Here is an 18,106-nt window from a genome sequence, read left to right on the forward strand (position 1 = left end):
TATCAGCTGTCCACCACGTCGTCGTCTTTCTTGTAAATACGTTTTTTGATTTATTCTACACATATTCAATTCAACAATCTTATATTCAACTCTGTATTTAGTTTTAGTATTAAATAAGTACAATTCATTAAAAAGGGTTTCTATGTAGTACGGTACGTTTCATTTGTCTGAGAGTGCATGTAACATATGTGTAAGTGTGATATGCAGCGTACGTGTACGTTCATTCTGTATGAGTGACGTCACTCGTACTTGAGACTTGCGAGCTCGTAACTCTGCCCGTACTTGGTCAGTTTTGGGCCAATTACTTACATGCATATTTAGTTAGATAGTGAATTTGCCCGCCGTTTTTCTCGTGTGACACTGATGACACTGTTTATCGACACGTTTTCTAGTCTCTAGATGTAAATCTGATTTCGGAGCCGTACAACTCTAGAGTATAGATCCGTCTAGCTCTGAGAGTATCTGTGTATGGTGGTCGAATGGTTAGAGGTGCCGGGTCAGAATCCCCAAGGTACGGGTTGAAGCCTCTCCACTGCCGTTTGCGTCTGAATAGCTAAAATCCTTGATTTGAACGACAGCGTGTCTCAGTCAACCCACTATTATACAAATGGGCACCTGGTAGGACGTTTAGAAGACAGGCTTTACATTATGAGCCTAAAAGACTGCAGGGATTGTATGTTCCCCTGGGAAGTGATGTAATACAGAAGAACGATACACGTATCAGCAGGTTGTGTCAGGTATGATAACAGTTATTTTGTGGAACTAGATGGTAATAAATATGTACCCTATGACTTCTACGCAGCATTAATGAGACACAATGCAAAGAGTAGTGTGATTGGACAATCAATGATAACTTGACCTGTTACACAGTGAGATTACAGGGGCAATTGTTGATCAAGTGGATTTATTTTAGTATGCATACATAGGAATCGACATTTGGGTTTGGTTTGCTGCATATACGTTGGGTAGAGATGATCTCACTCTTCAAAAAACTATGATGCTGCCAATGTTGGTGGATTTAATTATGTATTTCACTTTTCGAACTTGTAAAGAAAAGTGAGTCTACTAGGTGGTATCCGTGGCGTTGAATATCAAGATCTCATTTCATCTGAAGCCATAGATAGCCTCTAAGAGATTCAAACCCACGGATAGCCTCTAGAATGAAGTAAACCGGGAATACAACATACGTACTTCCAAACATACGAAATCGCCTCTCTACCCTCATGCTACATATATTCATTGGATGGGTTGAGGTATAGGTGGATAAGGTGAGGATGATTGGGGGGAGGGGAGTACCGGTGTTAAATGTATGTGACATTAGTCAAAGCAGATCGCCAATACGTAAATCAGGGGTGATCATCGATTATCCTGATTGGGATAAAACAAACGTCTTGGAATACATGTATAGACATGCATCATACTAGTACGTTGGAAATATAGGGACGCGTAATTTTGCCTGAATTGAGGATTTATACCAGCGACGGATACAACTGTCGAATAAATGTTGCTACAAATAAGCGTAATCTTCACTATGTATACTCGCTTGCTGTTTTCTCTTTACACGTGTAGCATCATTGGTTAAACTATTCTATGTAGCTATAGCCACCCATGCAACATTGCACGCAAGAGTATGTGTCCCTATGGTTGGAAACCAATGTGTAGATAGTGCCTCTGTCATTCTGGAAAATGTTCAGTGTATGCGAAAGTCGAAGACCAAAATAATATCATATTTTAACCCCCCCCCCGGGGGGGGGTACTCCCGCTTATTGGGTATACGTATATGTGCCATCCTTTGGGGTGGTTTTTTTTGCCCTTTGGTGTAAAATGGGTACTGTATTTTTTTTAGAGATAAGGAGTCTCCACTTTACACAATTCTCGATTTTGTTTGGTCTAAATTGGGGACCTGGAAGGAACCACATAATAAATTCTTGACTAGTTAGGAATTTCACTCGGATTTCCCCCCAGCTAATTCACTGGTTGACATTTTCATATCAGTGATTAATAATATGTCTTTTGGTCTAAAATGGGGTCTTCTAAAAAATTGAATGGTCTAAAATGGGGTATTGGTTTTTGGTCAAAATGGGTCTACAATGAGGTCTCTGGTTGGCAACATTGGCAAAATTGGTCGCATGCACACTCCTACCAGACCTGGCCAGTGGTAGCCCCTCATGATTTTAGCGGAATAACACCCCCTGTAATGTGATTATCGTGGACCATTCCTACACCACGCATCGTCGTAAATACCAGCCTCGTGGAAGAGATAACAGCTCTGGTTTACGTATTACACCACGCACTATATACATGTAGTTGTCCTAGTTTGGTATAGCAATGGAATCATTTGCTTCGCTCGGTTTTTATATAATTCTAATATCAACCGTTTTCGTGATTGCAGTCATTGTAACGTTTTGCCGAGGGCAGCAGCGGCAACAGCGGCAAGACCATGATAACGACACTTCTAGTATTAGTTCTAGTGATGATGTTGGTATATCGGTTGAATTGGACAACGTAGATCATATGTATGAAGATATACGAACTGATCATTGGTCAGTGGACAAAGATCAAACTTGTCATTGATTCAATTTAAAAAGAAGCGTAAACATTATATTAACGAAGATTTTGTGACAAGATTAGTAACTTTAGTAAGTATCTAAGTTATACTTTGCTTTCCGTAGAATTACATCGATTTTTGTCAGGTTACAACCAGTTTCAGTGACCTGTTACAAGTCCACGAGTAAGATGTCATCCACATGACTGATCATGTTATTCGATTAACTTCCTGCAACTCCCGAGCTATCAAACCGTGTATTTTTTAACAGTATAGTCATCATTGTTTTGTTGTGAACTGACCGGGGCAAATCGCAGAAAATGACTGCCAAATGTCACGAAACTTACCAGGTCCAATGGTCTACCGATTAGGGTTCTGATTTGGTCGACATTGGCGTTGTAACAGATCGCGGAAATGAATTATATAGCCTAACAAAGAAATCTATTTTATTTTTTTCATAATGGATTGAAGTTGTGTAGTCATATCATGATCATATACTGTATTAGGGCCAAGCCTCACTGCTGCTGTTTGTTTCTGAATGGCTAAATGCATTGGGCAAGATTTGAACCACGATTGTGCCCTAATACACTCAGCTGTATAATAAGGGGCCGGGTATGATAGAGGTTGCAATGTGAATGATATAATCCTATGCGCTTCAGAGGCTGCAATGGATTGTATGCTCCCCAGTGAGTTGATGTCACATTTATAAATAAAGCGACTTGAGCACAGTTTGGGAAAGCGCAGTAAAAAACATTAATATACGGTGAAAATGAATGAAAAATCTTCGCATGTTTTTCTTATAGTTAACAAACGCATGGCGTCGTGGTATGCCCAACTTGGTATGATCATATTCATTATACTTGCACACCCACCAATACAGTGAGTCATGAACTTCAGGATGCTGATCTACATGTATACGAATCTACGGTCAATTGGCAGAGAACTCCGAACACAGATGACGATTGTCATAGTGACATTCGTAGAGATCATTTGCAGTTTGTTGATAGCAATCAAATGTAAAACAACTTAAACTATAATACGCCTTACGCACAAATTTCCCTGAAAATCAAACTTCGTCAAATCTTTAAAAATTAAAAGTTTTTCCTGGGCTTTTTTTGAAATAATAAGAGATATGTACCAAGAGCTCGAGGGGTATCTTGGAGTTGGTGACGTCACCGATGGATATGTGGAATGCCTATGGTGAAATGGCGAATACAGAGATACATTGACACTGAGAACATTAGCGATGCTAAGAGTAGTGAAATACAGAGAGACCATTTATATATATATATATCACTGGATTATTATTGATAAGAATTTACAATATATTATATCGACATGCATGAAGAAAGTTTTACTGGTACTACCTATGACAATGACAATTTTCATGGTTTACTGTGAACAAACAAAATAAGATCGAGCGTTTGATGGCACACTTGCAAAATGTGTGAAATGGTCTTTAATACTGAAACACTAAGGGGCATGGTAATTGAGCAACATTGACAGACAGTCTAACTAATTTAGTTTGAATCAATGTCAGAGTTTATCAAAAGGAAAACCTCTTATTACACAAAATCACGTTCTGACTTCACTTTGGCACTGACAATAACCAGTGTTTTTGTTAAGGGTGGTAAGCAGGTAAAATCTACCCGAGTTCCACAGTCATTTTACCAGGGTTCCCTAACAGTGCTATTGTTAAGGGTGGTAAGTAGAGAAAATTTACCTCATGCAGTTTACCGATTGTTCCCTACCAGTGTTTTGTTAAGGGTGGTAAGTAGGTAAGATTTACCTGAGTTCCCCATGTATTTTACCAGGATTCCCCTCCCCACAATTGTGGTACATGGTATGGAAAGCGTTGCACTTTTACCACATTGCTATCCTCTGTTACAAGTTTACCACGGTTACCAGACCTTAGGGAAAACACTGAACAAATACAATGACAGTATAAAACATAGAAAGCCCTTTAAGAAAATGTATAGGTTTGATAGTGGTGAAAACCTGATTCACTGTTGACAAACAGTCATTTGAATACATGTTGACCTTAACCTTGACCTTGATCTTTTGTAAACCCCCCCCCCTTAAAAGACTTATAACTTGCTGACTGTTCCTGATCGTTTGGATCCACAAACATTTTGAATTGACACTTAATACCACTTGGGGTTTTTTTTTCGCTGTATTGATTTGAGATTTATAATATATTGTAGATAGTCAATAGATCTTTTGTTCTACTGACAGACCATTCTTCAATCTGTAACACATATGGAGTAATGTAAACAAGGATTGGTCGACATAGAATACACGGTATGTCACGTGACACAAATATGAAAAGATATCATAGTATCTTGTCATAATTTTTATGGTTTGAATTTATAGCACATACAGGTCACAGGGTCAAAGATACGAAAATATCATAGACTTTGCTGGGATGCCATCATGGGTTATGTTTTACCGTTAATAGGTGCAATTCTATTGTGCATGTATATCTTTGTTGCAGTGGCCCTTATAGTAAGCAATATATGCTGTAATCAAAGCAGTCAACCAGTAACATCAGAAGTAGCTCGTAATTCCGAATCTGAAGACGGAGAGGGGGAATCAGACATCGGAACGTCGTTGTACAGAACGTGGCATGGGAGACAGATAGGTATGCGGAAATGGACGATATAAGTGACAAAGTTGGTGGTCAAATACGAAGGGAACATTTGGAACTAGCAAAGGTGCGGACATCATCGGATAGGTTATACTAATTTTACATAATGACGGTGACATCATAAATGTGTTACATTATCTACAAGTCGTATTATGTCTATTTGTCCTACCCATTAACCTGTACAGCTGTTGGCCTGACCATCGAAATAATAGCACTCAAGAATAACGAACTGACCAAGTCTGTAGTTGCTCTGTCGTTATGACATGGCATATGAACATTAACGGATTTGTACAAATGATTTGTGGACAATATCAATGACTTCACGATCAGGGAGAAATTCGACGAGATCATCTTAAACTTAATGAACCACGATGAAATGAAGACACTTTATTAGGTAGCATGTGTCTTGGGTACCATTTTTTTGAAAATTGAAGTGCTTAAAATCAACGTTTTCATTGCATAGCTCTGGGCCAGGGGTAGACCAGCACTGTCGGCTACACGGGTAGTCTATAGACTATCTATGGCTTAGACTTTGAACATCTTCATCGGAACCAGGGATGTCTCCAGATTCCAGCTAAGTACCCATGGTCTCCAGACTACATTTTTGAATGACACGACGACGCACCACTGAATCGTTGTCAACTACTTGTATGTTATATTACACGTTACCCGTTCAGGGTGAAATGGCTGAAGTGTTGAAACGTAAAATTATAATTTGTAGGGAAGATATGATTTACGTGTGTGTATACGTATATAGTCTACACCTGTATAAACCCGTGGTTTGCACCCCGGTTTTGCATGAATGCTTCTTTCACTATTAATATAGTCTTTTCAATATTAACGTGTTGATTGGCGTGTCGCCAAAACATAGACGTTGGAGTTCTATGGCCAATACAAAGGAGTACAGACATTTTGACGGACATCATCGCTATACGTAGAGTCTATAATGTCATCCTTACTTTGGTTAATACCAGTCATATTTACCAGTGCGCTATTGCTATTCTCCGTTATTGCTGCAATGTGTGTAGTCATACTGAAATCAAACCAGCCATTACTGTTGACGACGAACAGTTGTCTGAGACCGACACCTCAACGAACACTATTTGTGAGACAAACATATATGCGGAAATTGATGACCTTACTGACCCCAACGTTGGAGAAATACGAAGGGAACATTTGGAGATGGCGAAGTTACCGGGAACACCATAGCATATAGTAGTCCATGGTTACTTATCTGCATTTTCCTTGGATCTCGGGTGTCTTCAAAGATACGAAAATATTATAGACTTTGCTAGATGTCATTATGGCTTGTGTTTTTACAGTTAATAATTGCAATTTTATTGTATATCTGTATGCCAGTGGTAATCATATTATGCAATATATGCTATAATCAAAGCAGTCAACCAGTAACACCAGAAGTAGTTCGTAGTTTCGAATGTGAAGATGGAGAGGGGGAATCAGACATCGGAACGTCGTTGTACAGAACGTGGGAGACAGATAGGTATGCGGAAATGTACGATATATTAAGTGACATGAAATGTGTCTTGAAATAAGACCTTGTTTCAGGATAAAATATCGGTGATATTTTGGTGACGTGTTCCATATGGTAAATTAATTCGAGTAATTATACATGCAACTGGCGGCGCCTGGGACCATTTTTGCATATGACTGTCTGTATGTTTGGAGGTGGAGAACTTGTGATGACTCACTGGCAAGTAATCACCAAAATATAAACATTCCCTATATCTGGGTGTTTCACATGCAAATGCCGCATATTTGAATAATCCTGAATGACACGCAATCCAAGCAGCTGTTAGCAAGGGAATTTGTCTCATTTGGAGAGGTTTTTTCATTCTATGAAACAAACATACTGATTTTCAACTAATTTGTGTATCAAGTTACCATCCTACGACATTCACAAACAATTTGTACATGATACAAGACCTGTGTGTTTCTCGGAGCACAGAAAAAATGCTGAAAAACAAGACCCAGAAGCTAGTGCTCTGTACAGCAGTTTGAATTTCCCGCATTTGCATAGATTAGCCATAATCCTCTTTATATAGGGCAGTTCTGTCTTTAAAGAAGATTTTAAATGATGAGACAATAATAACGATATTTTACGGATTATAATTTTCCAAAGTGTAGGATAACACAGTTTCTGTTACTGGGGTATATCGACTTTTAAACGTTGTCGTTGGTGGGGCTAATATCCCAGCAACTGTGACTGTTTGATCTCACCGTCTTTTGTGAAATTCATTGGTATTTTCATGTGGGTTATACTTAATTCCATGGTATTTTTTATCGATCGCGCCTAGTACCACACAGTGACACAACGTGCCGGTACATGGTACGAAGACTCGTTTATCGGCTATGAGCTATGGGATTAGTTCAATGCTTTTACAAAGGTAAACTCTAGTGTGATAAATAAATAGTATACACAGTTCAAAAGTCAAGTCGATCAGGTAGGTGTATATGATCACACGCATATATACGATCGGGATGATAGCATGCAATTTGTACATTAAATTTATTTACACTTGTGACCAGAATCACCATGTATTAATATTGATGTTGATAAACATCTTGTATTGTAACAGTAAAACAGGGAATAAAAAAGAAATATTTTCTACAGGCTGCCCGTAGCTCCTAGAGACTCGGTCTAAATTCCAAATATCATATACAAAACATTGGAACGACGATGTACAGGCCAGGTATGTGGTGGAAATGGATAATATAAGTGACATATTAGGTGGTGAAATACGAGGGGAACATTTGGAAGGGTTCAAACACCATCGTCTATATTACACATAGCTTGGCAATAAATCAAGCAATTTCGATGGTGATACCGCATTATGTATTTTAATTAGTTTATCCGGACGCATTTATTTGAATAAATTCGTGTCAGTAAATATTTTGCGTTTGTTCGTTTTATCTATGAGATGAAACAATTTATATTGAGAAATTCATGTTTTATTCTTTAAAAAAACCTTGGTTGTTTGGACGGACTATTATATTGTCCTAATCAAAGTGTCAGTCTTAAAGTAAGCAAATATAATTATGCTATCTACAAACAACAAGAGAAAGATAAATAACGGCACACAACGCCAATCTACTTCAACATGACGTTTATATGTGCTTTAAAGACAGACGGCCATAAAGGTCATTAACTATCTTATAAGCTTACGTGGTAGCCTGTAAGGGACACCGTGACGGGGCGCCCTCAACTACAGCAGGCCGGTGAGGGACGACAGTTAATTAATTAATATCAATGCATGCCAGTGAGGGCAACATCACAATTTGGTGGCTACGAAATTACAAGGGAGGTACTCTTTAGCGAAATGTTGATGATCGGCATCAGCCAAATAGCACTAAAATGACCCTACTCTCAGCAACACAAATATCAATCTCACTCATGTAATACCCAAGAACTGACATCTGTAACTACTCCAGAGATAAACCATAGACCCTAAACAAAGGATACACCGAGTGTGGGCGCCACCAGAAAATTACCGGACACTTGCATCACTGACCAGTAACGAAGATGACGTTGTGAATCCATTCAGCAAAGACGGTTATACTGAATTAAATCGAAGAGACATGTCGTCAAATACCATGATGCTGGTATATAGACTCTGAGGTCGGTACAGGGTATTTCATTCTTTGACATCGGAGATCCTGATTCAAGTATTCGAGTTTGTACAAAGATCAGAGGTCATGATTCAAGTGTTCGAGTTTGTACAAAGATCAGATATTATGATTCAAGTATTCGAGTATGTACAGAGATCGGAGATCACGATGTGCACGTATTCGAGTTTGTACAAAGATCAGGCTAGCGTGTGTACTTTCAGATAACAATGTAAGACAAAAACCAGTGGTACACGTGTCTAGTACTGAATTCTGTGAGCTAATTAAACTTTCTCTGTTAGAACCCCAGCGTGTTTTTGTGTGTGCATAATGTAGTTTGGAAAGTGTAAGGCTCCATACCCGTACACTGACATGATACAGTGTAAATAATGATAATGCATATTCTAAAATATATTTTCCCTTTTCAATTCATGTCTCATATAAAGTTGTAGTATTGAATCGAATTTTTGTTCCATACAAAACTTGACAAAGGCTGAATTGTGCAGACGAAAATTTCAGGTAAAATTTTCAAGTTTGTGTTTGTAACAAAAGTTCAATTCAATACCATGGTTTATTTTAATACACACATGAATATTCATCTGAAGAAATGTGAAGTTGTATTCATCATATTATCATATCTGTAGTATAAACACTCCATTAAAATGCAATTTGGGTGAATACATATTTCGGAGCGGAAACTGGATTATACAGAACCGTCTGTTAATTGTTTTACAGAGCAACGCAACGACGTCATTTGTAATTACATCAGCAACAGCTGTGTACCGTTACTGCTGTAGCACAGATGCCACCCGGTGTGAGCCTCTGAAGGAGTTATGGTAACATTAATTCTATGCAAACGACCATTTGCAAATTGCTAGCCTCAGCTCTCGTGACACACGTATAGTCACTTATAGAAGAAATGTTGGTGTTGGTCTAATGTCATCGTCAGTATGTTGCTTGAATTGAGTTATGTACTTTTTGCTGTAACTTCCGTTGTATGCGATTCACCAAACTTTGACAAGGTAAGTCTTTCCGTAAATAGAATGATATGATCGTTGTAGTTAACGTTTATAATACTATTCTTCTACTACGTTTCATTCTTGTCTAATTGTGTGAGAGTTTATATTTAAGAACATTTTTCTTCCACTTGTACTGATCATTTCTATATACAATACACTGGAATGTAACTAATTCATAAGAATTTAAGATAAAGTATTTAAGGTACAAATTTACGGTAGATGGATGCAATATTTTCACTGTGTATCAATGACATTTTCACCTGTTATTACGTCGGATGTGTTATTTTTATTTGCGAGTGCAAAACTGTTCTCGATTATGTGGGATTTTAACTTTCTGAAATATTTGTCATTGAACACTGGTTATGATATTGTATCAATATTATTTATTGTTATTATTGGACTAAATGCTCCATTAGAATTTCAGGAGTTGTAGAACTTTTCAAAGTCATACGATTTCAAACACAATGCCATTATATTCCATTTCTTCTATGAAGGTTTTCAACAATGAAGAATTACATCACGTGGCAAAACGAGAAACAGGTATTTATCCGTGTTCACATTTGCTGAACAACTTATCATTATGGTTTTTCTATTCACAATTATTTTCATATGAAGATTATCTGCTAATTGACAAAGGGACCTATAAGTCATCATTATATTGTTCTGTTAAACTTACTTTTAAGCCATATTTGAATATTCAGATACTCGCTTTGCATATATTTGCATTTTATTGAAATATCATCTGTGTTTGTAGTTGTTTCCAGTGGCCGTCTAAACTATCAAATGTACAACCAGGATGTGACATGGAGTGAAGCAAAAGATTTGTGCATTTCTCATGGAGGGGTTCTAACCAAGATAAGCGACCAAGAAATCCAAAGCAATGTAGCAGAACATATTCAGAGTAATGTTCAAGATAGTGAGTTGATTCTGAGACTATCATCAGTTTACTATTGTTTAGATATTACAGTAAATGTCAGACTTTAGCTTTTACCTCCTATTCTCTTGGGTGTGTTTGCCTTCTATTGTCTTGGGTGTTTTTTACCTCCCATTGTCTTGGATGTTTTTACCTCCTAATGTCTTGGGTGTTTTTACTTCCGTGTTTGCAAACGTTATCATGACTTTGCTTCAATATATTTATATGTGGCTCTACTAGTCTTGTTGGCGACTTGAGTATTCCTATTAGACTTCTTGTAAATGTGAATGTGAATGTGGATGTGAATATGAATGTGAATGTGAATTTTGAAGAAACCACTCTCATAATGATCGGTATTAGCGCTTGTTAAATGTATTCAATAAACTTTGCTATATTGATAGGGAATTTCTGGTTTGACGCAAGTGATGCAACTGAGGAAGGTTTGTGGCGGGATTCAGGTGGAGTTTTACTTAATTATACAAACTGGAACAATGGTGAACCAGACGATACATCCTCAAATAACAACTGTGCACTATTGCTGTGAGTATAAGGTGAAAGTTTTCAATAATTTTTCAAAAGGTGAAGACTGGGATGCTCTCCTCTACGCATGTACACAATCACAAACACACACATTTAAACAAGAAAAGGCAAATTAAAGTAACTGTACTAAGCTAACATGAACATGTAAGATAATTAAGGTATATCAAACACAGACAAGAACAAAAGAAAAACCGTAAAGATTAAAAAAAAAATCTTTAGTTACAAAAACATGAAAAGAAAAATGTTTTTCCACGAGGCATTCATCTTCTTTTTCTAAAGGTCGTCTGCATATAGCTGGAGTGACGTTAACTGTGACGAAAAGCACCCTTTCATTTGTCAGTTTGGTAAGTATTCTGGTGATAGCAAAGAGACGTAGCAAGTGATGAAGCATGCAAAGATCAACTGCTTTATGGTGTTGTGGTTATTTTAATTTTGATATCATGTTATCAAAATGATATGGGGAGGAGGTGGGCGTTGGAGATGGGGGGGGGGGGTTTACTGTATTTAAGAAAATAAACCCCAGATATCGTTTCAATATTTAAATGAAAATGCATGTAGATATTTCTCCGAAGGATATTGTTACAGTAGACATCTTTGTTAACATTTGCCCTAACTTGGCTTACAAGATAAATCAAGAGGATATTACAAAAGTTGAGATTAGAATTTACCTGAGTCAATATGTATCTCTACATTTACCTACGCTGCGACTAACACAAACGCTTAGAATATACGTTGAATATTTCGTTCACGACCTAAGAGGTCGAAACTGCACTCAAAACGGAAGAAATGACATCACTCTATCGAAAAGGTCGAAAACATTCCTTCGGGCCGATTTCTTCTATACCTCTTTCGGATAGAAATTTTGAAAAAAATGTTTCATAATCTCTTAAGATTATTCACTGATCAAAATATGATATTATATGACTATTAATAAGACTTCTGAAAACGATAAATTGCACTCGATTATGCCTTATCAATTTGGTTTGCCAGTCAGAATAGCCCTTGACAAAATGATTTTAAAAGAACAAAAAAAAAAACATTTTCCGATATTTTGTCTACTTCAGCTTCCTGGAATATGAAGTTTATACTGAAGGATACTTCCAGAGTCACTGTTAAACCAGACATTCCAGACATCACTGACGTCACGGTCGCATTTTGGATGAAAACAAATGTCAATAACCCCGGCTGTGTCTTTTCATATGCCATCGATGGATATTCCGTAACGGGGCGTACATTTGCTTTGTGCGATTACACGGATCTCCAGTTATTTATCGACGAATGGTGGACTTCACAGGCTGGCATCAATCTAAATGACGGCGAATGGCACTTTTTTGTCGCTACATGGTCTAATGCTGATGGAGGCACTCGTCTCTCCAAAGATAGCGATCTCCCTAGCGTAGCAACAGGTTTAAAAACAAACCATACGATACCAGGTGGTGGACTATTTTATCTCGGTCAGTTCCAGGATGGTTATAATACAGGCTTCAGTACTGAAAAAGCCTTTATTGGGGAGATAACATACTTCAATGTCTGGGATAAGGTACTCACCGAAGTGGAGATCACTGCCATGACAACCGAGTACCATGGTAACCATATAGGAAATATTGTTGTTTGGGTGATCGGTTCGTTCAGTGTAGTAGCAGACGTTGGTATTGAACAATCGGACTTGGCATGTAAGTACTAGTTTGTTTTTAGGTAAAGATTTAGTGCTTTCTATTCGATCATTCATTCGTTCATTCATTCTATATTAATTAATTAATTAATTAATTAATTAATTAATTCAGTTTTTCGTTTCTGCGTTGTTTCACTTGTTCTTTGATTCATCTATCCTTTCATTCATTCATTCATTCATCCATCCATCCATCCATTCATTCATTCATTCATTCGCTCGTTCGTTCGTTCGTTCATTCAGTCGTTCTATCTTAAGTTGGTTAACTCACCCCACCATTCACGATCTCATAATTCCGTTACTAATGATAATTACATGAAATATCATTGATACAAACATTTCTCTGACAAAGTCATATGTCCACGAGTGGTAGATCCCGTCCACTAGCAACTAAAAACAGATCTATCATTTGTTACGTCTATAATGTCTGATCTCGTCAAGAATTTATCACCCTCACCTTCAGTATAGTGTATTGCTAACTTACTTAAAGTTGGCCAAGAGTTGACCAGGCTTTGATATTTTAGTACTGTCAGAAGTGTGAACCTAAACATATCATATACTGCCCCTTTCATGCTAGTGTTCATGGACTATGTTTGATACAACCACACTGAACTCGTTTAGAAACTGCACATGCTACACTTTAAGATAGCAAAATTGAAATAAAGTTTTTTTTACGACATTTTGTCTGAATGACATAAACTAACGTGCCACTCTGTAGACAAAGATAACCTGTAGACATTCTGTATTTGATGTCAAATTCTGTATTTCATATCTGTATTTATTGTCTTTGTAGACATCATATACAGACATCACAGCATCGATACCTAGTTGCAGTACGTCTAAACAGGTTATATCATTGAATTCATTTCGACAAAATGTAGTAAGAAAAGGTTGTATCAGACAGATCCATAACGATGGCATGAAACGGGTTGTATATGTAATCAGATTATAACAATGTGATAAAAAGATCACTGTAAATACGGTAGTCGACCTCATTAATTGTGAGAATGTGCTAATTATTCGATTCAAGTTACAGAACGATAAATTTGCAGTTAAAATATAAAGCCCCAATATAACAGTTTAATGGTTGCTTTTATATCTTTGCTACCATGGTGATATATTTGTAATTGCAGGGTACAAACTATGTTCTAACAATCCTTGTTTAAATGGCGGTAATTGTACAGTAACATCTGATGGTTACGAGTGTTGCTGTCAATATGGCTACGGTGGCGAACATTGTGAAATGACCGTATCAACAACCCCTGAACCCACGTGTACAGGTAAGCTGAATTTCCGTTATTCGAAATTATAGGATTTACTCCCTGAGCACGTAACAGAAATAAAAAGTATTTGAATTCTTGGTCGACACCATGACTCCACAAGCATTAATATCGAAAAACTGCCATAAAAAAAACAATTTTATTTCTGCATGTTATGATCATTACATTACTGTTATAACAATTGGAAACGTAGCTTTAGATATTACTATTAAGTATCTGACGTCATAATAAATACTAAGATTGATACTGAACCTCCTGATGATACAATAGTCAGATATTGTACAATTTCCATTTTATAGGTATTGCCATGCGTTCACCTTTCGATGGAGTAAAGTTCGAATTCACGGGAAAGATGACTTCGTATGTCAAAATCCGCGGAGAAATACCACCCCTACATTCGTTTACAACATGTGTATGGGTGAAGCCAGCTGCTGTTAATCATGGTGATGTTTTTTCTTATGTCAATGAGCAAGATGAGAAAGAATTCGAGCTGAAAGATTACACAGGTCTGAATTTTCTCGTTCGAACTTCCAATATCGAAAATATTGGAACCATAAACAATGGTGTATGGACACACCTTTGCGTTACTTGGACTAACGGTGGTGGCGACTGTCATATTTTCAAAGACGGAAATGAGATCAAGAGTAAAACTGGAATAGAGAGTGGCACTACATTAGGAGGTGGGGGCGTTGTTCATATTGGTCTGAAACCTGACCCAGATTCAGTAAATGTCTGTATTGGTGAAATTGCTGATTTTGTGATGTGGAACAGAGTTATTGAAATCGAGGAAATTACAAATCTAGCTGGACGGTGTGGTGGCACAGCTGCTGCTGGGGTTATATGTGCCCTTCCATTGACATTGTACTCTGTCAACGATGTTGCTTTACGCAGAGAAGATATATGTGGTAGGAACATCTATTTCATTTGACGATTAGATGTAGAAATGTTAGTAAGATATTATACGTCGATATCTTTCCATTTAATTATAACTGGCTTACATGATAGATAGATAGATAGATAGATAGATAGATAGATAGATAGATAGATAGATAGATAGATAGATAGATAGATAGATAGATAGATAGATAGATAATGATATGAAGTGAAATGTATATTATAATTAAATTTCAAACAGTATAAAGGAATAAAAGAAATCATGTCCAATACGGACCTAGTTCCTGGGTCTATCATAAGTGATTAGTTTTTTCTTCTCCTTTGTATCAGGTCAACCATCTTGTTCGTCAGGATTAGATGAACTGGTCTTTAATTTCGACGGAACGGATTCATCGTATGTTTCTATTGATATGGAAGTTCCAGAATTGGGCAACATGACAATATGCCAATGGGTTCGTTTTCTTACGTCCGGGCCATCAGGTTTGTTTTGTTACCCTGATGTCAGCGTTAACAACACAAAAGGATTATGTTTGACAGTACAATCTGGTAGCAACGGCATTACCAACTTATTCATAAATGGCAGCAAAACGGGATTGACGATAGGTAACCTGTATGACAAAGATTGGCATCATATCTGCGTGTCTTGGGAATCGATCAATGGAACTTTAATAGCATATGACAAAGGAACCCAGAAGAGAAACACGAAGAAAATGGCTGGATATACCATTCCTGCTGGTGGAAAAATAATTCTTGGAAAAGAATACACCTTTAACGGTGAATTCAGTCGTTTCTTCAATGGGCAAATTTCGGGAACACATTTTTGGAATAATTTCCAAGGTAACAGAGCAATAAAGCATGGTATCAACTGCGATGGGTCTGAAATGGGAGATTACTTCCAAAGTCATGAAGCTAGTGGCTTCTATGGTTACGGCATTGACGTCACACCAGCCGATAGATGTGGTAAGTAATATTTGTCTTGTTGGTTCTTGAAATTAGAGAGACTGTTCACCAACTTCTCTGATTGAGTAATAGATTATGACTTTTTTTTCTTTCTGCCAATCAATTGCATTACAAAGATCTAAGATTCATCTACAGTACAGCAAGATTAATTAGTATATCACTTCGAGTTCAGAATATTTGGGCAATGCGATGACGAGTGAAGTAATATTCCCGAACTCTAAGGGGAGGTGTGGGGATAACAGTCTGTCTGTCTGTCTGTCTGTCTGTCTGTCTGTCTGTCTGTCTGTCTGTCTGTCTGTCTGTCTGTCTGTCTGTCTCTGTCGGTCTGTCTGTCTGTCTGTCTGTCTGTCTGTCTGTCTGTCTGTCTTCCTGCCTGCCTGCCTGCCTGTCTGTCTGTCTGTCTTTTTACCTCAGCCTATATTGCTCTCTACAGTTACATGTTTGTCTGTCTGTCTGTCTGTCTGTCTGTCTGTCTGTCTGTCTGTCTGTCTGTCTGTCTGTCTGTCTGTCTGTCTGTCTGTCCCGCTGACTTTGTTTGTGCAATCAAAACCTTAAAGAAACTTAAGCTTGATGTACTGAATCGTTTACATATACATTCAATAGTAAAATGGCTAGATCGCTTTTATTTAAATTAGGTCGCGATAATTCCCCCTTTATAAAATATATGTGTGAGAATGAGAATTAAAATTAAATGCTCAATGAACAGTTAATTGTTTCATTTGTAATCTTTGTATCCCATAAAGTTAAGACAACTGTGTGTTTTGTCTGAGAGTGAAAAGAACCATTGAAGGCTAATTGAATTTGAAAATTCATAATGGATAATTAACTAGTACGTTTTAGATTTAAAAGGTTAAACAATACTTTTTTCGGTGTGCCCAACTGCTGCTGATAAGAACTTTGCTTTCTTTTTTGATAGAAAATATGCTGCATTCCTGTACAAGTAACCCATGTCAGAATGGAGGAGTTTGCAAGGCATGGTGGGAAGCATACTACTGCACTTGCCAAAAGGGTTGGACTGGCATTCATTGTGAAATCAGTAAGTGAATGATTTAGATTTAGTTCACTCCTGTTCAGCTGAAATGTGTACCATTTATTACCAGATGCGGTATAGAATGATTTTCATTCAGTGAACAAATAAAATAGTAGCCACAACTATAATGACGCAGATGAATAGAATTAAAGTATTCATAACTGTCTTGGGTGAAAGTACAGTGTCTTAAAGATTTGGAGAAAGTAAGAAAGACAAACTAGACCTGTTAACCTTTTAGCAGAAGTTTACTGAAGATGTAACAGAAGACACCTCATACTCATGATAACCAAAGGAATGCCCCCTCGCAGGAAAATGCCTCTTAAAAGGCATTGTTTACAAAGCAACAGTCACCACTAACCAAGATCGCAAATCATGCATAGTGACACAGAATTCAAAAGGAAGAACCATAAGTCTTCATTTAAACTTGATCACAGGAAGAAAGACACTGCGCTCAGTAAATACATTTGGCACCTAAAAGACAGCAAAACCAATTACGATATGCACTGGTCAGTTCTCAAGAAGGCTTCCTCATACTCAAATGTTACCAAACGATGTCAACTATGTCTCTGGGAAAGATATTTTATCATAAACGCCGATAAATCAACCACCTTGAATAACAGATCTGAGCTAATTAGTAAATGCAGTAAATACTTAATAATACGTAACCTTTGTTTACATACAAGTTTGTGTACACACAGTCATCAATGAACATACCTAAGTACTGTACGTAAACTCAGACCACGTCAATAGTCTGAGACATAAAGCAGCATGTAAAGTCAACGACTGCAATATTACGTACGCCTGAAGATCCTTCTGGTGAAACGGTCTGTAGCGTAAATCCATAATGTAATATCATACTCGTCTTCTTTTATTTTATGTATATATATATATTTTGAAGTTTTTCTGGTAGTATAAGATGAATACCAAGGTAACAATTAAATACATTGCCAGGATTGGTTATTGTGTGAATATATTGCATGGATAT

General features: G+C 37.3%; 1 protein-coding gene across 1 annotated transcript; it reads left to right on the forward strand.

Moving 5' to 3' along the window:
- The first annotated feature begins 9,711 nt into the window (after window positions 1–9,711).
- LOC144445841 (uncharacterized) lies at window positions 9,712–17,135 on the forward strand. Its single transcript, XM_078135483.1, has 10 exons — window positions 9,712–9,838; window positions 10,330–10,375; window positions 10,590–10,751; window positions 11,150–11,288; window positions 11,568–11,632; window positions 12,353–12,961; window positions 14,091–14,237; window positions 14,537–15,142; window positions 15,462–16,091; window positions 17,008–17,135. Exons 1-10 carry the CDS (start codon window positions 9,767–9,769, stop codon window positions 17,133–17,135), a joined length of 2,604 nt encoding a protein of 867 aa, XP_077991609.1. The 5' UTR covers window positions 9,712–9,766.
- Window positions 17,136–18,106: the final 971 nt, after the last annotated feature.

This window comes from Glandiceps talaboti, chromosome 14 (assembly GCF_964340395.1).
Source record: "Glandiceps talaboti chromosome 14, keGlaTala1.1, whole genome shotgun sequence".
Taxonomy (NCBI): Eukaryota; Metazoa; Hemichordata; class Enteropneusta; family Spengelidae; genus Glandiceps; species Glandiceps talaboti.

Bases quoted from the DNA above. Each gene is read 5' to 3' on its own strand.
- LOC144445841 (XM_078135483.1), top strand. From the start codon at position 9,767: ATGTTGCTTGAATTGAGTTATGTACTTTTTGCTGTAACTTCCGTTGTA. The intron at 10,752-11,149 runs GTGAGTTGATTC...CTATATTGATAG, and splicing joins TCAGAGTAATGTTCAAGATA to GGAATTTCTGGTTTGACGCA. The intron at 15,143-15,461 runs GTAGGAACATCT...CCTTTGTATCAG, and splicing joins ACGCAGAGAAGATATATGTG to GTCAACCATCTTGTTCGTCA.